Source organism: Choloepus didactylus, chromosome X (assembly GCF_015220235.1).
Source record: "Choloepus didactylus isolate mChoDid1 chromosome X, mChoDid1.pri, whole genome shotgun sequence".
Lineage (NCBI taxonomy): Eukaryota > Metazoa > Chordata > Mammalia > Pilosa > Megalonychidae > Choloepus > Choloepus didactylus.
In genome coordinates, this window is record NC_051334.1 from 21,696,327 (window position 1) to 21,710,014 (window position 13,688).

At 45.2% G+C, this 13,688-nt stretch overlaps 1 protein-coding gene across 1 annotated transcript in view; it reads left to right on the top strand.

The window, feature by feature from the left end:
* Positions 1-665: 665 nt before the first annotated feature.
* PTCHD1 (patched domain containing 1) overlaps positions 666-13,688 on the top strand; it is an 84,540-nt gene continuing 71,517 nt past the window's right edge. The window contains 1 exon segment of the mRNA XM_037821829.1: positions 666-1,016. Coding sequence (XP_037677757.1) covers positions 666-1,016 — 351 coding nt within the window.

Genomic DNA, 13,688 nt, shown 5'->3' on the forward strand with positions numbered 1-13,688 from the left:
CGGCCCTGAGCGGGTCCGCCCGGCACCCCCCGGGAGAACTCTTTACTTTTTGTTTGGGAAATCGGTGCCATTTCTTTATTCATGTCCGGGTCTCGCCGAAGGAAGGCAGGGAGGGGAGGGTCTCGTGTGGCGGGCCTGGCCGGGCCGGGAAAGGGGGAGGGCCGGGAGAGGAGGGAACTGGGTGTAGCCTGGAATTCTCCGTCCTCGTGTTCCCGGGCTGGCGCTCAGAGTCTTCTGGCGATAGCACCGTAGCCGTTCCCCGCGCGACCCCCGTCGTTTACCTTGGGGGTCGAGTGAGTGGGGTCATGACACGCCGCAGGGGCTGCTTCAGACCGCGCTCCCGCTAAGCCCAGACGCGGCAGCGCAGCGCGCAGCCCCTCAGGCTGGGAGGCGGCGGGAGGTGGGGAGGGCACTCGGGGTAGGGCGGGCTGGGGGCGGCGCGGAGGCCGCCAGGCTGGGGGGCTCTCCGCGCGGCCGCGGGCAGGAGGGCGTGTCTCCGGCCCGAGGGGACCCTCCCGAGGCGCGGCGCGGAACGCCCCGATGGTGTTGCCGCGGCTCTGGGAGAGCTCGGGATCCCGCCGCCGCCGCCGCCGCCGCCGCCGCCGCCGCCCGAGCCCGTGCCGAGCGTGCGCCTCGCCCTCCTCCCGGGCCCGCTCTGCTCTAGGATGCTGTGGCAGGTTTTGCACAGGGGCTTGAGGACGTGTTTCTCCCGGCTCGGCCACTTCATTGCTAGTCACCTGGTCTTCTTCGCTTCGGCGCCCGTGCTCATCTCCATCCTGCTTGGCGCCAGCTTCAGCCGCTACCAGGTCGAGGAGACTGTGGAGCACCTGCTTGCGCCCCAGCACAGCCTCGCCAAGATAGAGCGCAACCTCGTCAACAGCCTCTTTTCGGTCAACCGCTCCAAGCACCGGCTCTACTCGGACCTGCAGACCCCTGGGCGCTGCAGCCGGGTCATAGTCACCTCCTTCCAGAAAGCCAACATGCTGGACCAGCATCATACCGACTTGATCTTAAACGTGAGTGGTGGGGGGGCGGGCGCGGGTAGCCTCCGCCGGTGCGGCTGCGGCGGCCAGGCTGGCTGTGCGCTGAGGTCCGGCTGGGAGCGCTGCCTCATCGATCCCAGGCGGCTACTGCCGGGGCTCTCCCGCACCGCGCGCCCCTCGGCGGCCGTCCGGAGCTTTCCAGCCTCCTGGGCGGGGAGCGTCTGGGTCCGGGCCCGGCTCTGTCCGCGCCGCTGCCGCCGCCACCTCGGCAGCTACTGCAACAGTTGGGGCAGCGGTGGCCACGGTGCTGTGGTCGGTACGCTTGTTTTGGTTGCAGTGGGCTTGGGGGTGGGAAGGCTTTGGGGTAACTGGGCCAGGAAGGTGCAGAACGGGAGAAGAAGACATTCTGGAAAGCCCTGTTAACTTGAGAACAAAATATGTTCGCGGGGTTTCAGAGACAACCCTCTCCCCTGTCTCCAATTTTTCTTCTCCCTTCTTCTGGCCCGCGGAGTATTTTGGAAAAGGCTGCTTGGAAGATGAGAGAGGGGGCAGAGGAATGTGAGAAGGCAGGGTGAGGAAAATTCCTCCCACCGTCCCCAGAAAGAAGTGTGTTCCCGGGCTGGGGTAGGCGGGGTGCCCTGCTATCTTCGCCACCTGGAGCGAGTTAGTGGTCTCTTCCACGGTAGGAAACTTCTACGGTAGGAAAGCGTGTTTGTAATTCGCGGTTATTTCATCTTTTACAATAGCTCCTTTCCTCTGAATGGCAAAAGCTTCTTTCAGAAAATAGGGATCCGATTCGCCTTTGTGTGCATTTGGGCCTGGGGTGAGGGGCAAAGACCTGAGAGCGAGGACTGAAGCCAGGCTTGGGGTCTTTGAGAAGAGCGCAGGGAACTGAGCAGCTGGTGGGAGGGCGACACTCCCAGAAACAGGTTGTGCTGTGAGCCTGAGGTGGGAATTTGATGTGAAAAGTGAGGCTAATGGTGATAACTTTCAGGAAAGTTCCTAAGAAAATCAGAGGAGTGAGGGCTTGGGGTGGAAAACTGGAGACCCTAGAAGAGAAACGCAAAAATAGGTGAGATTCTATCTGAATCCCCAGTGGGAAGTTAGGGCTTGTTTACTGAAGGTTCTCCTCTGGGGAGGGCAGACAGGAACCAGTCCCAGCTTGTGTTCTGTGGCTGAGGGATGGAAGGTCCTGGTTATATGCGGGTCTTGGGCCCAGATATGGGACTAGAGGCTGGTTGGATTTCTAGTCTGCTTATCCCAAGGGAAGTCTGCCAGTGAACCTGGACACTTTCCTCCTCTTTTCCTCTACAGGTAACCCTTTATCTCTAGAGACTGGCTTATTTTCCTATATTTTTTTCCAGCTTTTTGTTGACATATCAACTGGCAATCAGTAATGAGGGGGATCTGACTAGGAATCAATGGAATTAGGATCTTCTGATGTGGGGGTGGCTCATGATACTTTTTTTAATGGCACACAAATCATCACGCTTATTCATGCATTACAGAACATTAGTAACATTAATCCCAAGATGTTTGCTTTTCTCATGATTATACTTCCAACATCGAATTTTTTTTCCAATAATTCAGTGAACGTATTTTGCCACCCAGATAAATACTGCTCCAAATGCTTTCACAAGAGAACATGTAGTAGATTCATCACAGGCTTAAGAAAACTATAATTTAGCAAGTCCTGACAGTTGGTAAGCTGCCCCATCTTTTGATAGATGATCTACTAAATGATGTTTCTCTTTGTGTTTTTTTCTGAGGTCATGTTTCCACTGGACTTTTTTTCTTACAAACCATCACATCACTGTCACTAGCTACATTCACTCTCAAGGTTAATGAGACATCAATAGGCACATCAAATATCTTTTCAACTGGATTTTCTCCCCTATTTGATTTTGATCACTTTGAGGCAGAAAATGTATTATAATAGAAGTTTGGGGCTGGAGTGGGGGCAGTTGGGTAGCTTTGCTTCTGTGTCTAAAGGGCAACTTTAAAGGACAGTGGTTGAGTCAGTAGATTGTTTCAAGAAATGGAAAGGTTTTTCAGGTTCTAGGTTTCTGGGTAAAATCAAAACCAAGCCAAATAGTTGTCAGAAGTCATTTCTAGTTGATGGCTATCTGGTCAAATGAGTGCATACAGGTTATAAAAAGCCAGACCGATGAAACCAAGCAAATCACCTTTCATTTTAAATTTATATATCTACATTAAAAATTTTTTTTTTCTACATCCATCCCTATTTTTGGTAGGTCTGGAGCTGGGCAACAGGAAAACAGACCTTCAGTAGCCATGGTAATGAAAATGTGGGGGAGAGAGCACTTACCTTTTTTTTTTTTTTCTTTTTTCACATTAGAGTCATGATGAAGATTTGTCCTTTACAAAAGTGTTGGGAGTGAAAGAGCCACTATTACTGCTATTACTAGTGTTATTCTGATACTCTGTTACTGGCATCAAGGATAGCACTGACAGTTAACACTGTAAAAACACAAGTCCTTGCCTGTTTTATGGATCACATTTGCAGTATAGTGGACAAAGCATAACCAGGATTTGAGGCTTTCTCAGGCCCTACTACGGAACTGGAGGAGATAACCTGCAGGGCAGCACAGGGGCTGCTTTAAGCATGAGAGTGGACTTGTTCGCTGGTCTCAATTCTTTGGCACTGCACCTATTCAGTGAAGGAATTCCTCTTTCAAGATATTAGACTAGCTACTTTCTGATAGACTGGGAGGGGAGATGACAAAAAAAATGAAAAGCTAGGTTGACATATATTTTTTTAAAATATGACTGAGGGTCTCACAGAAAAATCTACCTTTGAAAATCCAGCAGATATTGTTTGGAGGAATTTTCACAAATCTGTGCATGTGTCAAGATTGCCATACCCTGACTCTGGTGTAGAATTTGACCCTAAAAGATGAGGGGGGTGGTATTCTGCTTAGCAGAGGTTTCCTCTGAGGGCTGTGGGGCAAAGATGCAATTTTGAGCAAAAGCAGGTGGGATCTAATGGTGTTAATAAGGGATCAACCATTAGTTTCTAAATGTCTTTAAATAAATATACATATTCAAAAGTCTCATTTCACTTGAAGATTAAATTTAGCTTATTATTATCTTTTAACAAAAATCCATGACATTCTCAGAGCAAAACTCGGCGTAAGGTCTTGTGAGTTTTACAGATATCTTTCTTCAAGATCACCTGAATTAGGGTGTAAGAAGATCCTGTTGATAATTGGTCCAGGCTGTGACCAAGATAATAGTTGATTTATTCCAGAATTATCCATATAGAAAGAAGAAAGAGTTTAGCCCACTCCACATAAAAATGACATCACATTTATAGCACATTATAGGTTATAAACATAGCATATTTAAATACAGCAAATGTCTTGGGGTAAGCAGGAAAAGTGCTTTTATCCCAGTTGAGAACACTGTTCCTCAGAAGTCAACTGACTTTTCCATGGAACAAGGACAGAACCTGGGACCCAGACTTTTTGACTCCCAGTTCAGTGCTATTTTCACTATACTTTATTGCCTCTCATATAATAAGATAAACTACTTGAATGATTCAAAACATATATTTTTCTTATCCAAATGAAGTGGATTTGACCAAAGTCTTATATCCCATTCCATATCATTGTTCTAACAGTGGCAATTGGATCATAAGGGCATGTTCATCACTGATTCTGTCTGGTGTTAATGAAAATCCACATATAGAAACTCAAACAGTAAAGCATAGGATGTTTGTAAGTACCAACATAGAAAGATAGAAAGAGAATATTTTGCTGGGCAAATCTCTGGATGACTAAATGACTCAATATTTGTAGCTATTTCCTGTTTTACTGCCATTCATTGGCAGGGACCAGGTGGATTCAACCCCAATATCTCAGATAGTTTCTGGCACATAGGAGGTCCTCAATAAATACTCGTTGAGTGGACCCGCAGAGCCCTGGTTTACACAGACATTTATGTGATGGGTAAAGGAAATTCCTTAGAAACTTTTTTGGAATGTATTTTCAAAATGACATTTTCACTTTTATAACATTACAGGCAATTTTGTAGGCTTCTCTTTTTCCAAAATGCCATTCTTCCTTCCTTGATAACCTCTGTAGTCATATCAAAATATATTTCAGTTTTGAAATTGGGCAGGGATGTTTCCTTTACACAATGTCCTCTACCTTTGGAGGAACCTCTTAGACCATTTTATTGCAAACCAGCAGAAGGACATATCTTCACTACATGGACATTCTTCCATATACTGAGGAATCTCCTTTTGTTCAAATATCAAATTTCTAAATTCATTTAAATCTCTTATGTTTAAAGACATTAAATAGAATGAAGTTGCAAAACAATAGAATTTAATTTGGAGTTACTTAATTCAGGATTTCCAAGAAGGGCAGCATATAACTGCTAGCTTGGGGTCACAAAGACCCTGTAGCTGGCTCAGAATCCCAGTTTTCCAAAAACTGTCTCAACACCTTCAGTCGTTATAGGACTCACCATCAGTTCTTCCTCTACAATTCCAGGGGTTAGCAAATTTCGGTCTATTTTCGATCCAAGAAAGAGTTTTTACATTTTTAAAAGGTTGCTTAAGAACAAAACAAAACAATGATGATGACAATGAAGATACATCAGAGACTATATGTGGCCTGCAAAGTTTAAAATATTTACTGTCTGGTCCTTTACATAAAAAGTTCCCATGCTGCATTCCAAAACTTCTTCAGTGGAGCAATTTCAGGCAGATCATACTGTAAAAATAACCTCTAAGGCACCAGGGATGATTTTGCCCCACAGGGGACATCTGGAGACATCTTTGATTGCACAACTGGGTTGGAGATGCTACTGGCATCTAGTGCAAAGAGGCCAGGGATGCTATTAAGCATCCTACATCACACAGAACAGCCCCCCACCACGTTATTATTCATCACCAAATGTCATTAGTGCTGAGGCGAAAAACCCTGCTCTAAGAGGTTTAATTGCAACACTGTTTCTTTTATTTGTTAGGTTTTTCTTCAGCTACATTGATTATGTAAAATGAAAAAAAGCCCAAGAGAAGTTCACATCCAAAAATCTTGAAAACTTTGACTGGGGACAAATATTATGACCTCTGAGGAGATGTTCTCTTGGGCAATTGGGCAGAGACCAGAACTTCCCCAGGATGCAGTCATCTTACTCTCTCGTATAGTTCTGACCCTTACGGTCTAAATACTGTCGTACAGACCCAAGAAACAGAGTGGTCTAAATGCTTGCATGGCAAAGTTGCTGAATTGACATTGGCCTTTGAGATCTGTCAATTTGTAAAGCACCCATTATTCAGCTGGCCTTAAAAGGCCTCAATCTGTAGCAGTTACCCACTGTCTTGTGACAGTGTGTAAGACCCTACTATGAGGGGTGACCTGCTGAGGAAATAGCGCTTTGTTGCCTATTCCAGATGCTCTGCTTTTCTGAGCATAAAATGACAAAAGAAGAGCTTGCATCCAAGAAATGTGGAATCAAAGAACCTTGGGTTTGGAAGGGACCTTAAAGGTTATCTTCACAGGCCCTGATGCGGAAATCTGCTCCAAGCATCTTAAGGTGCTTTGTCTGGAGACAGGTGCTGTGATGCCTTGGGCAGTCCAGTTCCTTCTGTGAGTTACTCAAATGCAGATACTCTTAAAAAAGATTGAGCACAGGCCTGAAAGGGCTGCATTTGTGCATCTGCTGGGCCAAAGCCCATTGCTTTTTACCCTTTATTTTTGCATTAGGGGAAAATTAAGGAGGAATTAGGATCCCCTTTCATTCTCTTTTCATTTCATAGGAGGTGGTCCAAATACTCCAAGTACAATATCATCATCCTAGGATAGTCTGACCTTTGAGCACTTTTCATTTGTGTAGCCAGTATCCTCAAATGCCCATCCCATTTGTCTCATTTAGATTTCAGGAGCAATCTTTTATTTCCCCATGCAGATAAACTTTTGGGACAAACTTTGGCTAAATTGCTAATTTAAACTGAAATTTAAATAGAAAGCCACAGTGTGAAAGGAAGCCCTGCTTTATAATAACTCATATTACCTTGAAAGATGCTATATTAGAGCTAAGGAAGGGTGATTATTTTTTAAATTAACAAAAAACTTGAACCCTCTCAGGATTCATTAGACCTACAAATTTCACTGAACAGCTGAGCATTTAACTGGTGACTCCTTATGATAAATAAGAGAAGTAAGCTAAAAGAAGTTATTTTTTTTTCCTGAGATGTTGCAGAATCCCTTAGCACAGGAGCTAGGAAAATGCTAGATGCTGGTGATCTGATCAACTTTGACCTTGTGGGATGCACCATCTGGTACCTGACTTTGGGGCTCAGTGTGAACTCCAGATGAAACTTGAGATAGGCTTGAAGCAGACCTTTGAAGTCACCTGCTTGGTAGCACATCACAACCAAGCAGGCCTGTCTGCAGTACTGCCTGTGCTGCTGCCAAACACCTAGAAGGCCACAGAACTTCCAAGGAACTGCTAGACTGATTTAATGACCAGCAGGAGAGGTGAGTAATCTCTAACCTTTAAAAGACAAAAAAAAAAAAAAAAGATCAACACCAGTTATGGGAAGCCCTGAATGATATGTCCTTGCCTTCAACATTTGAATTCATTTTGTGAACAAAAAGAAGCAATGAGGGAATAGAAAATCTATTTTTATCTTCTTTCTAAGAAATCCTCTTGAGAATATTGTTTCTGGTATTTTTAAAGATCCCCATTGTTTGATTTCCAGGTTTAACTCCCAGGCTCCATGTACAGTGGAGACAGATTTGTGTGCAAGTAGTTATCTTAGATGATATCACAGTGGGAGAATAAAAGGGAGTAGCAGGAAGCCAATTAAGGAGTATTGCTCAAGCAAGTGTCCACTGAGGGCAGCTGGGGTTCAGTCTCACCATGGATCTCTGGGAGACACTATACAACATGTGTCCAGGTTATCCCAATTGTCAGCAAGGAAGCCAGATATTTATGTTACTCCCCATTCATCAGTGGTTGATCCAGCTTCATCTATCCAGAGAGATTATATCTCTGGCACTTCCAGATACTGTATTTGCCTGAAAAAACATAAATATTTATTTATTTTATTTTATTTAGCTGTTGTGAACAGAACACTGGATTTGGTATTGGGAAAGCCCAGTGCAAGTCCCAGTTCTCCTAAGTATGTGACTTTGGGCAAATTACCTAACCTTCCTGAGAAGCAGGTTCCTCATCTGTACTGGATGTAATAGCATCTCCACCACCCACTTATGGTTAGGATACAATGAAACAGATGAAGCACTGTGTAACCACAGCCATCTTTAAGGTGTGTTATCATTATTACTGTTTGCTTTGAAAAGGACTGTTGTTTCCTTACATCTGCTAGCTCCATCAGAGCCATTATTGCCTGTTGAGAAAAGCCACATGTAGGATTTTTTTTCTTTGATCCAACAGGCAATAATGGGTGTTCAATCTACATTCTCAATGCTCAGATTGGCAATTTGTTGGTCTTTAAAGACTCCATCTGAGTCATTACAGGCAATTGGATTCATCCTGCTGCTGAGCACACAGCTCCTCCTCTCCCAGAAAGTTCTTGGGCAGGTAGAGCTATCAATGGGTGGATTGCATTCCAGCTTATCAAGATGGTTTCTTGGGGCTCAGAACCTCATCTTCATGCTGGATGGGGGCTTTGCACACAAAGACTTCAAATTGAAGTTCTGCCCAGGGAAGTGTCTTGGAATTAAAAGGTCTTGTAGACTGCCCTGCCGGTTCAGGTTTCAACATTCTTTTGGCCACTTTTCACATCAAGCTAAAAAGGGATTCTCCAGCAATTTAGGTGAGAGAGTTGATAATTCTCCTCTCTCATTTAATTTACATGACTACAGTGTTTCCCTGAGAAATCTTGCTGACATTAGTAGATCTGTTGTGGGCGATTAAGGTAGCATGCATGAAGTGCACTTGTCAGCAATGCCGGAAACATGGCCGCCAGGACTGAAACAACAACTTGGGTTGCCCTCAGCCTTCTTTACGGAAGTGGTTCGCGCCAAAAGTAGTGGTTCGTGCCTAGTGCTAACCTTACATCTGCCTAGCAACAGTAGCCACCAATCCTAGTGCTAGCCTTACATCTGCCTTCCACCCTAGCAACAGCAGCAGCCAATCCTAGATCGCCACCCATCCTTACTAGCCACTCTCTCCACCCTTAGAGTATATATACCCTGCCTCTTCAATAAAATTTTGCAGCTTGATCAGAAACCTGTCTTGCTGTCATTCCTCCTGTCTCTTGTCCCATACCATTCCTCCTTCACAGGACTCGGAGCCTCCATTGATCGTCCCGCGGGCTGGGACAAACTGGCACCCAACGTGGGGCCCTGAATTCTGTGAGAGATGGAACGCCGCACTCAAGGAGAGAGGTACCTCACACTCACCGCACCCAGGATCGCCGCGAGGAAGCGCGCTCGCGAGACAGATCCATTCACCAGTCGATCAGTGCCGGCGAAAGGAAGAAACGGAAAGAAGAAAAGAAAGCAACAAAAGGTAAGCCCCCATCCCCAACATGGGACAAGCAATCTCCCAACATGAATTATATATTAGTCAGGTCAAACAATCGCTCAAGGCACGAGGAACTAGAGTTAAGAAAAAAGATCTCACGCGCTTTTTTGATTTTTTGTTAAAAACCTGCCCTTGGTTCCCTCAAGAAGGTACTATAAACCACCAATGCTGGCTAAGAGTCGGCGACTGTTTAAAAGATTATTCCTGGACCTTTGGTCCTGAAAAGGTCCCGGTTACTGCCTTTTCTTATTGGAATCTAATTAATGAAATCCTAAGAGTCCATTCTTTAGCTCCAGACATTCAAAACCTCTGCAAAAAAGGAGAGGAAGCTTTAAGAGAGCACTCTCACCCCGCTTCAGCATGCAGCTCAGTAATTATTAACATGCCTGAATATCCCTTAAACGAAAATTCCAACAGGGATAGGCCAAATACCCCAACCAGTCAAGCTAGTCTATTGCCCGATCAGCACAAAATCGAACCAGAGGCTGAAATTTCTCCCTCTTTGGAGGCACCGGAGGCTAAGATCTCTCCCTCTTTGGAGAACAACTCCCTTCCTCCGTTCCGGCCACCCCCTTACGCACCCGATTCTCCAAAACCATATTCTCATTTTTATCCAGTCACGTCCTTACCTCAGTTTCACGCTTTGGAAGAGGCCACAGAAAACCTCCGGCTACATGCCAATAACTTTAGAGAAACTTTTAATCAAGAGCGGCTGCGAGCCGCCAATTTGCTCGCCAACCTCCGGTAGGCAACTCAAAGCGTTGCAGCCCTTGTGCTTCCAGAAAATGCCCCCTCATCACGTCCCCATTGTGCTCACCACACCTACGCCTTTCCAGTTACATGTAGTCAAACCCAAAATGGCACCTCCAGCTCCCAAAATGGCGATTCTAGTAGCGAAAGCGAGGAAAATGAACAATCAAATCCCCCTAGTTCTAACGAAGAAGAGCAGGAAGAAGCTAGTACTACCTCAACAGTTAAATATAAAAAACTCAGTTTAAAATATTTAGAAAAATTAAAAAAGGCAGTGAGTGATTATGGCGCTACCGCCCCCTTCACGCTCACCCTATTAGAGAGTCTCAGTGAAAGAGAACTCACTCCTAACAATTGGTCCCAATTAGCCAGAGCTGCCCTGTCTGGCGGTGATTTCCTGTTGTGGAAATCTGATTATGAAGAGCATTGTAAAAAGTATGCCACCCGTAATGCCCGTAAAGCCACCTCTAAAACCTGGACATTAAACAAATTTTTAGGTCAAAGCCCCTACCATCAGAATAATAAGCAGGCTCAATTCCCCCCAGGTCTCCTAGCGCAAATACAAACGGCCACGCTTAGAGCATGGAAAAAACTTCCGCAAAAGGGTGCCGCCACTGCCTCTCTTGCTAAATTAAGACAGGGGCCCGATGAACCGTATAGCGAATTCCTTAGCCACCTGCAAAACATGGCTGAGCACCTATTTGGGGCCAGCGAAAACGAAAGTGATTTTATTAAACACCTGGCCTATGAAAATGCTAACACTGCCTGCCAAGCAGCAATCCGCCCCTTTCGTAATACCAATCTTAATAATTACATAAAGCTCTGTTCTGGCATTGGGCCCACTCAAACTCTTGGAATAGCCATTGGTGCTGCCCTTCAAAATTTTGCAGCGCAGCATAAAAATTTTATGGCACAAGCAAAGCTTCCAATGTGCTATAACTGTAAACAACCTGGCCATTTTTCAAAAAATTGCCCCGTGCCACAAACCAGTTTCTCCTTACCCATTACTAATAAACCCCCATTGCCGCCCTCTATTTGTCCCCGCTGTAAAAAGGGGTTCCATTGGGCGTCTGAATGCCATTCTCGAGCAGACATAAATGGCCAACCCCTTAAGCCTAAGCCCCAGGGAAACTTCCAATGGGGCCGGCCCCAGGCCCCAACCAGAATGAACCCAGGGGCAGTACGGTTCGTTCGACCATCCTCAGTCACAATACCAGCTCTCCCCACCATAAACCATGCTGCCGTGTTGCAGACTTATGGAGAGCAACAGCAGGAAGCGCAGGGATGGACCTCTGTACCACCTCCAAATCAATATTAACCCCAGAAAACAGTCCTCTCCTCATACCAATGGGAGTTTATGGACCACTGCCCCCAAATACCTTTGGCCTCATCTTAGGAAGAGCCAGTACCGCCCTTCACGGGATTCAAATCACCCCAGGTGTGCTAGATAATGACTTTAAAGGTGAAATACAAAGAATTGCAGCCACCTCAAACAATATTATCCCTATTCCTTCTGGCTCTCGAATAGCCCAACTTATAATACTCCCCATTCAGCATATCAACTCAAACTTCAAAAAACTCCAGCGCCCTATAGAGGCCCCTGGATCCTCCGATATTTTTTTGGGCACAACCAATATCCCATAATCGGCCCATCTTACGATTAAAGTTAAATGGTAAACCATTTGAAGGAATTTTAGACACAGGGGCTGACGCCACAATTATATCCTCAAATCACTGGCCTAAATCCTGGCCTCTCACAGCCGCTGCCACCCACTTACAAGGAACAGGCAAAGCCACAAATCCCCTACAGAGTTCACAAACCCTTAAATGGGAGGATAAGGAAGGAAACACTGGTACAGTTATACCATATGTTATCCCCCATCTCCCTTTCAATCTATGGGGCAGAGATATCTTAACTCAAATGAAAGTTTTTATGTGCAGCCCTAGTGATACAGTTACTGCTCAAATGCTAAAAAATGAATTTTCTCCCTGGCAAAGGCCTAGGCAAAGCTAATCAAGGAATAAGACAGCCCATCTCTATAACACCTAATATAGCTAGAACAGGACTCGGGCTCTCCCAAAATTTAGCCTGACGGCCATTGACATCCCTGTACCCTATGCTAAAAAAATCTCTTGGAAATCCATAGAACCAGTATGGGTTGATCAATGGCCCCTAACTCAGGAAAAAACCTTAGCGTCTATAGAGTTAGTACAGGAACAACTTAATGCCAGACATATTGAACCTACTCAGTCCCCTTGGAACACTCTTATTTTTGTTATAAAAAAGAAATCAGGCAAATGGAGACTTTTGCAAGATTTGCGAGCCGTAAACAAAGCTATGGTACCTATGGGAGCACTGCAACCTGGCCTCCCTTCACCAGTTGCTATCCCTATTAATTTTCATAAAATAGTCATAGATTTAAAAGATTGTTTTTTCTCCATACCTCTTCACCTGGAAGACAGGCAACATTTTGCCTTTAGTGTTCCTCAAATCAATTTTCAAGGCCCTATGCCCCAATTTCAATGGAAAGTCTTGCCACAGGGCATGGCCAATAGTCCGACTTTATGCCAAAAATTTGTTGCTGACGCCGTTAACCCTGTCAGACAACTATGGCCACAGATCTACATTCTCCATTACATGGATGATATCCTGTTAGCGAGTCAGGACATGTCCAACCTACATTCTTGTTTTCAAGACCTTCTTAAAAATTTAACAGCAAAAGGTCTTCAAATAGCCCCTAACAAAGTACAAACTTCAGACCCCTTTTCTTATCTAGGGTTCGAGCTTTCGCACCAGCAAGTTTTAACACCCCGCATTCAACTGCAAACCTCCCATCTACTAACGTTAAATGACTTCCAAAAACTTTTAGGGGACATTCAATGGCTTCACCCCTACCTAAATCTACCCACTGAAGCTCTTCTACCACTCAATAATATCCTAAAAGGAGACGCAAACCCCTCCTCTCCCCGAAGCGTAACTCCAGAGGCAATGCAGGCACTTACCATCGTAAACCAAGCTATCCAAAATCAAACTTGCTATCAAATAAATTACCACCAACCCTTAATGTTTATAATTCTTGCTACAACCCACACACCTACAGGTGTATTCTGGCAATCCAATTTAAAACAACCAAACGGGCAAGGCCACCCACTACTCTGGGTTCACCTTCCAGCTACTCCAACAAAAGTGCTCTCGCCATACGTTGCTCTTATAGCTGCCCTCATAATTAAAGGCCGGCAAACTAGCCGCCAACTGTTTGGAAAAGATCCTGATTCCCTTATTGTCCCATACACCCAAGATCAAATCCATTGGCTTTTCTAAACCAACGATGAATGGGCTATCGCATGCTCTTCATTCCTAGGCGATATTGATAATCATTACCCAAGCGATCCATTAATTCAGTTCGCCAAAATCCATCAATTCACCTT